Source organism: Micromys minutus (assembly GCF_963924665.1).
Source record: "Micromys minutus genome assembly, chromosome: 1".
NCBI classification, from domain to species: Eukaryota; Metazoa; Chordata; class Mammalia; order Rodentia; family Muridae; genus Micromys; species Micromys minutus.
Genome location: NC_137969.1, coordinates 171033457 through 171043459, shown reverse-complemented (window position 1 = coordinate 171043459; position 10003 = coordinate 171033457). Strand labels below are relative to the sequence as shown.

The 10003-nt window shown below is 48.7% G+C and overlaps 1 protein-coding gene across 1 annotated transcript; it reads right to left on the bottom strand.

The window, feature by feature from the left end:
• Positions 1 to 254: 254 nt before the first annotated feature.
• On the bottom strand, positions 255 to 9725 carry KLF11 (KLF transcription factor 11). Its single transcript, XM_080917451.1, has 4 exons — positions 9556 to 9725; positions 7506 to 7757; positions 5550 to 6480; positions 255 to 860 (listed from the first exon to the last, which is right to left on the bottom strand). The coding sequence occupies exons 1-4, from the start codon at positions 9595 to 9597 to the stop codon at positions 580 to 582; spliced, it is 1506 nt and encodes a 501-aa protein (XP_080773577.1). The 5' UTR covers positions 9598 to 9725; the 3' UTR covers positions 255 to 579.
• Between the last annotated feature and the right edge of the window lie 278 nt (positions 9726 to 10003).

Below are 10003 nucleotides of genomic sequence, written 5' to 3'. Positions count from 1 at the left end.
CCAGTTCTGATTTAAAACAATCACTATAAAAGGCTGGTAACAAACTTGTTATTTTGTTTCTTTCTAACTACCAGGCTCACTCTCAGGCAGGGTTATTACAAAACTTTGTTATAAAACATGGAAAAGAAGGCTGTAAAATTGTCTATCGACAAACTGGTGATTTGAGCACAATATAAATATTTTTATAAAAAGTATAAAAATTAGTACCCTGTCACATTTCTACAAAACATGAATAGAAAGGTATAAAAAAAATCCAGACTTTGTAAACTTTATTGCAGAAATATTTGTTTGAATGCTGGTGATTTAGATCAAATTTTCTTCCATTTCCTTACAAAAGACAGACAGACAGACAGACACAGAGACACACACAGAGACAAACAGAGACAGAGTTCTGAAACTACAGAAGATATCAAACAGGGTCCCAACCTGAAAAGTAAAATTAATAGACTTCTATCAGAACCAGCTCCCCACTTTAACAGCCCAGAGACCAGGTTTATTTTTGGAGAGGAACACACAGGTTCCATTCCTGAAGAGGCTTTCGAAGAAACCAACAGGTGATGGATGCCACAGAAGGATGCCTCAGCCAGAGGCCGGTAAAGGTTCGAGGATGCTCCCGGGGCTCTCTGCCAAGGTGATTCTGTTCAGCTTGCCCACCTCTGCCTGCCAGCCTGGGATCTTCTTTGTTGTCATGTGGCGACGAGCATGCTTTGTCAGGTGGTCACTCCGCATGAAGCGCCGGTCACATACAGGACACACAAACTTCTTCTCTCCAGTGTGAGTTCTACGGTGGCGAGACAGTTCATCTGACCTTGCAAACTTTTTGTCACAGCCGTCCCAGCTGCAGGTAAAAGGCTTCTCCCCTAGTGGAAGAACACATTAAAGTGAATGCACACACTCAGCACTTTACTGAGAAGTCCCAGAGTGCTGCCCAAAGCTCTGTTCGTCAAATAGCAGAAGAGTAACACCTGCTGTTCTAGCACTAGGCAGCTGAGAACTCAGCAAGTCCTCTACAAAGCATTTTTCTACCTCATGATGTGATATGCCAAAGCCCACAGATATCAAACTAATTTCTCAAACAACTAACATGTACACATGTATGTTGCTTCATGTTACTTTTCTAATAGACACTCAGTATGTAGTCTAGGCTGGTTTGGGACTTGGAATTTACTTCAGTGCTGGAGCTATAGGCACACGCTACCATCCCTGGCTTTTAAGAACCACTTAAAAAAGAAGACAAACCTACTATCATATTTAGGGAACACTTTTTTTAGACAGGGCCTCACTGTGTAGCCCTGGCTGGCCTTGAACTCCCTATGTAGACCAGAACTTAGCCTCACAGAGATCTGTCTCTGCCTCCCAAGTGCTGGATTTAAGGTGTATACCAACATCCTGGATATCGTTATAGAGTCTTGCTTAGATTTGTTATCCCAGGCTGGCTGAGAACTTGAGAGATCTCCCTATCTCTGGAAAATGCTATTTTCCCCCCTTCTTCCTTTGAGAAAGGGTTTCATGAAGGCCAGGACAGCCTCCAACACCCCATGTAGCAGGAAGGACACTGAAGTTCTCCTTACTTCACCTCTTTAAGTGCTGCGATTACAAGTGTGCACCACCTTCCTCAAGTTTCCATGCCACGGATCAACCCTGCTTCATGCATGCTAGACAAGTACCCTACCAACTGACTACCATCCACAGATGTGGAAGAAAAAGTCTTTGAAGAAATAATTCTTCCTCAGGACAAATTGCACATACCCTTAAAAAAAAAAAAAAATCCTCCCAAGGGGCCTTTGAGGGCTCAGGTCAACCATGGCAGGAGAGTTTGGTGGAAGGAGCTTGAGGCAGCTGGCCATACCTTGTTCATAGTTCAGAAGCATAGAGGAATGAAATCTGGTGCTCAGCTTGCTTTTCTCCTCTTTATCCAATCCAGAATCCCAGTTACTGTGGGTCTTCCCACTTAAGATAATCTAACTAAACCTTCTCCCTCGAGGCCCAATCTTGTCTACCAGGTGATTCTAGACCCTGCCAAGCTGACAATAAATACTAACCACCATATAGGTCAAAGTTATAAAATGGCAAAGTTTGTGTTCTATTTCTTTCTTTAATATTATTTATTTAATGTGTAAGAGTACAGTGTAGCTGTCTTCAGACATACCACAATAGGGCATCAGATCCAATTACAAATAGTTGTAAGCCACCATGTAGTTGCTGGGAATTGAACTCAGGACCTCGGAAGAATAGTCACTGCTCTTAACCACTGAGCCATCTCTCCAGCCCTTGTGTCTATTTCTAATAGACACTTTCTTGTCAGAAAGTTTAAGTACCTTTCACACTCTATAGCAAGTGCCTTGGAGTCAGACTATCTTCCTGGAGCTTGAGAGATAACGAAGCCTTCAGGACGATAGTATAGCCTCTTCAACAAACTCCTGTTCCAGCTCAGGAGCAGGCCCTTCTCTGCATCCTGAAGCCTCCCTACCTGGTTACGGCAATCATAGACTACATGCATGAGGGATGACTCGCCCTGCTGTGTGCTGTCTCCATGGATTTCCTATAGCACATAGCAAGTAAAAGGTCTGAAGAGACACCAACTCTGATAGAACTCAGAGGTAAATTAACAGAGAATCCAACAGTGAGGCTTCATATTCCAGAATCTTCCATGATAAGCAAAGGTTGCTAAGTGGTTTGACTATTATCCCAAACTTCACACCTTAGAAATATAATTCTGCAGTCATACGTCACTGATACTGAAGAGGTAGTAGGATCACTGGTCGCTGATTGGAGTGGCCACTGATTGGTTACTGATTGGTGTAAAAGCAGCTGTCAGGCAAACTCACCCTGTTGCACTCAACAATGTTCTCTGCCACACTGGGAAGATCTTACAGATCACTAAGTGGCACATGCTTTTAGACTTGAAGCTCCAGAGTCTGGAGCTTGGTGGACTATTCTTTATCACCATCTTAGATACTGTCAGAACATCCAAAAGCAGATGCAAACAGCTGCTTTTCCTACCCCTGCTCCCTTAAGGTCAGTAGCATACACAATGCCCAGGAGTTGCACAGAGAATGCCAGCCCCTTGGCCCACAATTTACAAAATTTCTTGTATTCAGCCAAAATGGTGTGCCCATTCAGCTGACCTTCACTTAAATCTTGTTCTGGTTGAAAGAAGTATCTGACACAATCTGAAGTAAGCCCACCTCAAGTTTCTGTGCATGGCAAAAGCAGCTGTCTCCTCAGATCCCCACCTGTTTGAACTTAACTTACTTCTCTAAGAAACACAGAAGGACCTGGCTCTACCTCAGGTTTTGTGGGTCTGCCAGTATTTTTACCTAGGGAAACTGAGTAACCATGGAAACCCTGTCACCTCTCCAAATCGGCAAACCGTGCTCTGATGTAAAGGTCATCTGGATAGACTGAGATTTTACCATGCCAAAGAGAGCCCATGGGAACACTACAGGTTGCTACTTCATCCCACACAGCTCCCAGAACAACCCTGCTAAAGGTGGCTGCCATCATTTACAAGTGTAACATCAAGAGTTTGTATCCAGTTTAGATAAGTAAGGATAAAACAAGGGGGGTGGTTCAATGATTTAGAGTGCATGTTGCTCTTGAAGCACGCATACAGCAGACCCCAGGACCCACAGTAGTAGATTACAATCACCTACAACTCCAGCTCCAGGGGTCAAACCCATTGGCTGCTGAGCTCACATATACATACCCACACACAGAAACATAAATGGGTGTGTGATGGTGTACCCCTTTAATCCCAGCACTCAGTAGGCAGAGGCAGGTGGATTTCTGAACTCAAGGCTAGCCTGGTATATAGTGCAAGTTCCAGGATGTACAGGGTTACACAGGAAAAAAAAAAAAAAACACTGTCTTAAAAAACCAAAACCATAGTAGTAGGAGTAATGATAATAAAATAATGATGATGATGATGATAATAATAATAATAAAAAATCCTAAAATTGTAAAAACAAAGCAGAAATGAAGAAACAAAGAAAATTGTGGTGAGACACACAATAACCCACAGGGTCAAAGAGGACAGTTATCAACAAACACTCAACTGATGTGGTGCAGGCCCTGAAAGATCAATAGGCAGAGATTGGGGGGGACTGAGGCTGAGGTATGGAAACAGGCAGACAGATAAGAACAAAGGAGGCTGTGTCTGCTCTGACAAGGAGGCAAGCCCAGGACAGCCATAAGGTCCACATCCTAAAGCCAACTCCGGTATATGAAGAAACAATTCTTTCTGGAATGTCTGCATAGCACACTGAACACTATTCTGCAAGTGGAGTCTGCCATGGCCATAGTACACTGTGCTAATGAGAAGCCAGCCTGTGTCAACCTCTTCTGAAATCAAAATAACTACAGCAGGACTCTCTCCAGGCCTTTCCTGTATCACAGTCCTCCATCCAGACATCCTAATGGGGCCAGAGGGCAATGTTTCACGGGTGAGTTTAGGAAGCACGCTTTACGGCAGACGTCTCATCTACATATATGTGCTTATTTGTGGATATGTGATCCTCTAAAGTCAGGTTTAACAAGAAGACTAGACTATGAAACCATGGGGGCGATTAAAAATGCCAAACACATCAACTCACAGAACACCTAAGACACGTTTGCTCTTCTCTACCAAGTGATTCCTGCCAGGTGGCGCTCAACGCCCCTGCTGGACAGCACGCCAGTCACCAGCTCAGGAAGCTGAGTGTAAACTTAAACTAATGAGAATGTGCAGCTCATGTGCAACTCAGTTCTTAAACTACCCCTTTAGAGTGCGTGTGGCAGTGGCTACCCTAATGGCCAAAGCATGTTTAAAGAATAAACTCTGGAGGTTATAACTTCTTGTGAGACTTCTTAACCTACGACTATACAGTCTCAAAAGCAAAACCAAACAACAAAAACAAAACCCCCATGCTCTTAAAACACCCTACAGTATGAACTTTGATGGTTTGAAAAGACCTCCATGTCACACTGATGCTTACCGTGGGAAGGTGAAGAGTACCCTAAAGCCATCGCAAGCCCCCAGCCTCACCTCTAGCAGGTACCTGCCTTTCTTAAAGGAGGCCCAGGGAGCTTTCTTCCCTTGGGAGAATGTTCCCACCACACCAGGCACCCCACTGTAGAGAGAGTATCTTATGTCTGTATGGATGTGGTACCTGTCAATAATAAATCTGATGGCCTACGGCTTAGGTAGGAAATAGGAGGTCGGACATCTGGGATAGAGCCAGGCAAGAGATTCACCCGGGAAGATCTACAATAATCTCTGGCTGTAAGGGAACCACTAGCCACATGTACTTGAAATGAGCTGGTTTCGCTGAGAACTGAATTGCACACTCTCATTAGTTGAAGTAGACATGGTACCTGAGCACAGGTAACCAGCCATGTGGCAGAATGTAGATTAAAATAACTGGGTTATCTAAGTTATGATCTAGTCAGAGTAGAGCTTAGCTGTATGGCCAAGATATTTGTAAATATATTTCAAGTCTGAGTCTTATTTCTGGACGCACAGGGCTGGGAGGAAGAACGGGGCTTAATTTGTTCGCCCTGCCGCTTACCTGTGTGGGTGCGAAGATGGGCTTTAAGGTGGGAACTTTTGAAGTAGGTCTTCCGGCAGCCTGGGAAATTGCAGACATAGTTCCTCCTTCGGGAAAAGTCTACCTGAGGGGCACAGTTTTGGCTGGAGGCAAGGAACACTGGTGCAGGGGCAAGGGGCAACAGCTTGGTATTTCCAATGGCCATGACACTGGATGGACAGGAAGCAGGCTGGGGGAAGGTGCTCTGTGGCAAGACCAGCATCACAGTTCCCTGAGGCATAGGCGGGCCCATGAACACAGGCTGAGACATTGAAGCAGCTTGGGGTAGGATGGGCTTGACAGTCCCTGCAGGCAACTGGGTAGGCGGCTTCCAAAAGGCTGAGAGCACACTGTTTTGTCCAGCCACGGGGATCATCTGGCAAAGGATAGGGGCACTAGAGACAGGGACAGAAATAAGAGGGGTGGTTTTCCTTGACAAGTCACTTTCAGGATTCTTTGGTAAACAGGTCTGAACAGCAGCGGGCCATCCTGTCTGTTGGCCTTTGTCAGTGGGGAACAGGCCACCAGACTTGTGCAAGCAAGGCTGACAGGAAACCAAGTTAGTGACGAGTAAGCCATCTGCCAATCGTGTGTCCTGCAAGGCTTCCAGGTGGTCCAGCAATTGGTCTTGTCCTCCTCTGTTGTCAGATGCTTGTTGCTCTTGAGTTGGGCCAGCTGGAGAGCATGTAGGAGCAGGGTTCTCCCCAGTGTGACGGATCACACTCGTCATCACAGCCCTGCAGGAGGACCCTGAGGCTGGCTCCAGTGGTTCCCTCTTGCTCAATGTTCTGGGGTCCCCAGTAGGGGATAGGGGAAGGGCAGTGACCATGCATCCTTTGGAATTAATTACTTGGGAAGGAACAGGGGTCCCTGTTGGCTCCATGAGATCTGGGCTCTGAGGAGGAGTTATACACTTTTTTTAAAATAAAAAGGGAAAGAAAGAAAAGCATCACATCAAAGGTGGTTTTGGTCAAGAGCCGCAAGGAAATGATCTGACTGTACTGATCCCACTGCTTGTGAAGGGACTGTGCTGACTGACCCAAGGGATCTCTGGGGACTCTGCTGTTCCCACTCCTTCCCATATGGAATGTCCCTTCCAACCATGCACATGTCTTGTTGGAAGAAAGGTGGTGTCTACCCTAGGTCATGCACAGCTATTGAAATAAGCAATTTAACTAGAACCGCAAAAAGAAAACAGATTCATACTTTAAATACAAGTTCTTTGTGACGTTTCATTTCTTAAACTAAGAAAACACTGGTTCTCCTGGACCACGCCTCTCTGTGCTGGCTCCCGGCGGCTTCTCAGCCAACTCACAAAAGCCCGAGCCTGAAAGTCTGCAGGGCTACTATGAACCAGCGTATTTCCTCCAGTCCCCACGCCAGCCGCTCCTCCAATTCTGACGTGCATACGCTTTTCCAGCACAAGTCCCCGGCCCCCGGGCTGTCAGCTCTCAACTTTACTATTGCTAGCAATCTACAATCTGACTTCTCCAACCCTCAGACCACCTTCATGGGTGTTGTAAGTTAAAACCTAAAAATAAAATACTGATTTATCAACTCCAGATTACACTAGTTGGCTGTCACAGGAAGGCAGAGGTGACATTGCAAAGTACATGCTTTCTTGTTTCCCACAAATCCTCATCCTAGTCTGGGACAACTCAAGACCCTACCTTAAGGCTCCCAGGAAAGCTGACATAATACATCTTTCTGCACCTATCTGCAGGCTTTGTCCCTGAGCATCCATCAGCAAGCCATGACCCACCACTGAAAACATTTTTAAGAGAGGTGTTTTCACACTTTGGCATCCATACAAAAGGATGTATAGGCAACTTCCTGGCCAGCATCATTCATTAATCTCCTTACAAGTTCCTCAGCGTATTTTACCTAAGCTACTCTAGACAGTTCACAAAAATGCTTTTCTCCCCCACCTCCTCTTACCAGAGTTGAAAAAGAATGGAAGTCCTTTGGTAGATCAGGTGCAGCTGTGTCCATAAGCACAGCGGTGGTGACATCACCAGAATCAGAGACGGGTGTGAGGGGTCTCATCTGGGACCTTTGACCCCAAGAACTCATGCAAACGAGAGCCTCCACAGCTTCAATATCTGTCTGCTCCAGGATGCTACACGTGGACCTTTCACTGTCATGCCGCTTCCTCTCCAGGATCGACTCACAAATGTCCACGATGTCAGCCTAAAGGCAGCACAACATAGTGGCTTCTTAGTTCAGGGGAATAAAGGGATGGTAACTCTGACAGGCATGTGGATCTACCACAGACATGTGTGGCACCCTTCTCAAAGCAACAGTCTCTGTCTTGGAATAAAAAGACCCGAATGGGACTCTCAACACAACAAAACAGGTTACTAACTTCTCTTGGCTAAATGATGCAGACTAACTCCAGAGGTTAGGAGGACACACCCACGTGGCTAGTAGGAAGGGGTCATGGGAAAGAGAAACAGACAAAGCAGCAAATGAAACCAAGCAGCCAGTTAGTTGGTGAGTGAGATCTTCCAGTTCAAAAGGACCAGAGTAGTGTCCCCAAGAAAGGAAGCACTGCCCCAGGCTTAATTTCCCAGTGGCTGAACCTTGGTTCCATGCAAGCGCAGTTCACGGTGACCGTCTGCTGACCGTCTACTTCTTCAGGAGACTCAGAAACATTAAATCACTTGTTATGAAAAGCAGGAGGTCAGGCGAGAGGAAACCATAATAACCCAGGAAAGGCATCTAGTCCTGTACCCATGTCACCTTTACACCCAGGAGGGTGACGGAGGGACGGGAACCCATCTTTTCCAAAAGAGAAACTACAGACACATATTTCCACACACACTTCCTGAGCTTCAGAACTTCCTGTCTGCCCAGGTTCTCCTACAGTGAACAGGTGAAGAGGCTACCTTTGCAAAGGGGCTTATCCAGTGTCATGGGGACCAGACGACCTCCTGGGAGGATATTTTGATTTTGATCCATCAAGTGGAATGTCAGCCCCATACTAGGAAAGGATGCTTAGGGTCCCTGGAGTCTATGTAGTGCTGTGTTGACAGAAACCTTCGCTGTACCACGTATCTGGCCCTTTACATTTCTGTCAGGTTCTGTTGCTCCCCACCCTACAGCTTCTGACAGAGGTCCCTAGGCCCAAGCCCTACACTCCTGCCAAACCCGTTACCACGCCCCTTCTCCATTAGACCCCACCCCCTGCCCAACCCTACTCTTACAGGCCCACTAAGCTTGGCTGACACAACCTCCTGGAACCACACTCTTGCACACCTGCCTATTAAGGTGGAACTGTTACCTAGCTCCTGCTCATTCCATAACCCCTTCCAGGTACTCTTGCCACACCCTCCTGAGACACCTCTACTTTGGCACCACCCACAGCCCCTCGCCCTACACTCCCACCAGATGCTCTCATCACACTTAGTCTTTGACCCACCCATAGAAAAACTCCCATCAGTTCTCACTAAGCACTCTTACACTGGCCTCGCCCCACAGTTGCACCAGAGGCTCTCACCAAGCTCTCTAGCTTTGGTTCCGCCCTTACTCCTTATACTACTACCAGGTGCCCTTCGCCTGGGTCCCATCTAGCTTCCCATATCTCCTCCAAACACTCTCGCCCACGCCCTTGCTTTGGCCCCGCCCCCCACTACTACCCACTCCCGCCACTCCCCCTTGCTGCGCCCCTTGCTTAGACTCCGCCCGTGCCCCGCCCCCAAGTTCCCGCCAGCCGCGCCCACATCCAACAGCGGTCCTCCGCTGGATTCGGGTGACGTCATGGCTGGAAATAGCCGTGCCGGGCGGGGCCGCAGCGGACAAGAGACAAAGCTAAAGGCTGGCTGCCGCGCTAACACACCCCCTCCCCACCCTGACCCGGCCGAGCCTCCCGCGTGGGGTCCCTGCCCCGACCTGAGTACAGACGCAGCCCGCGCTGCAGCGGGAAGTCGCCATCCCTCCCGCGTCCCCCTCACCCCCGTCTCGCCCCGCGCTCAGTCCCGTCACTTACCGCGCGCGCGTCGCCCGGGCCGGTGGAGCCCGGCGAGTGCATGGTGCCGTACGGCCTGCAGGCAGCAATGCTGCTAGGCAGAAGCTCTGCGTGTGGCGGAGTCTCCACGTGTGCGGCGGGCTGCAGTGGTCCGGAGCGTCTGCTCCCGGAGCACACCTCCACCCTCCTTGCCGCGCGGCTCTGCCTCCGCGCGGCCTGGGAGGCGCGGGAGGGGCGGGGCGCCGCGGAGGGAGCGGCCCTGGGCGGGGCGCGCGGGCAAACCAAAATACACCGCTCCCTGCTGGGGGCGTGCCCTCTGCCTCCAGCCAATCGGCGCCCGGCCGGCGAGAAGCGGGCCAATGGGCGCCGCGTGGGGGCGCGTGATCGGAGCCTGGCTGAGGCGTGATCCGGCGGGGCGGGAGGCGGCACGTGTTTTGGTCCGGGCTGGAGGCGGGCCGTAAGGCCTGGA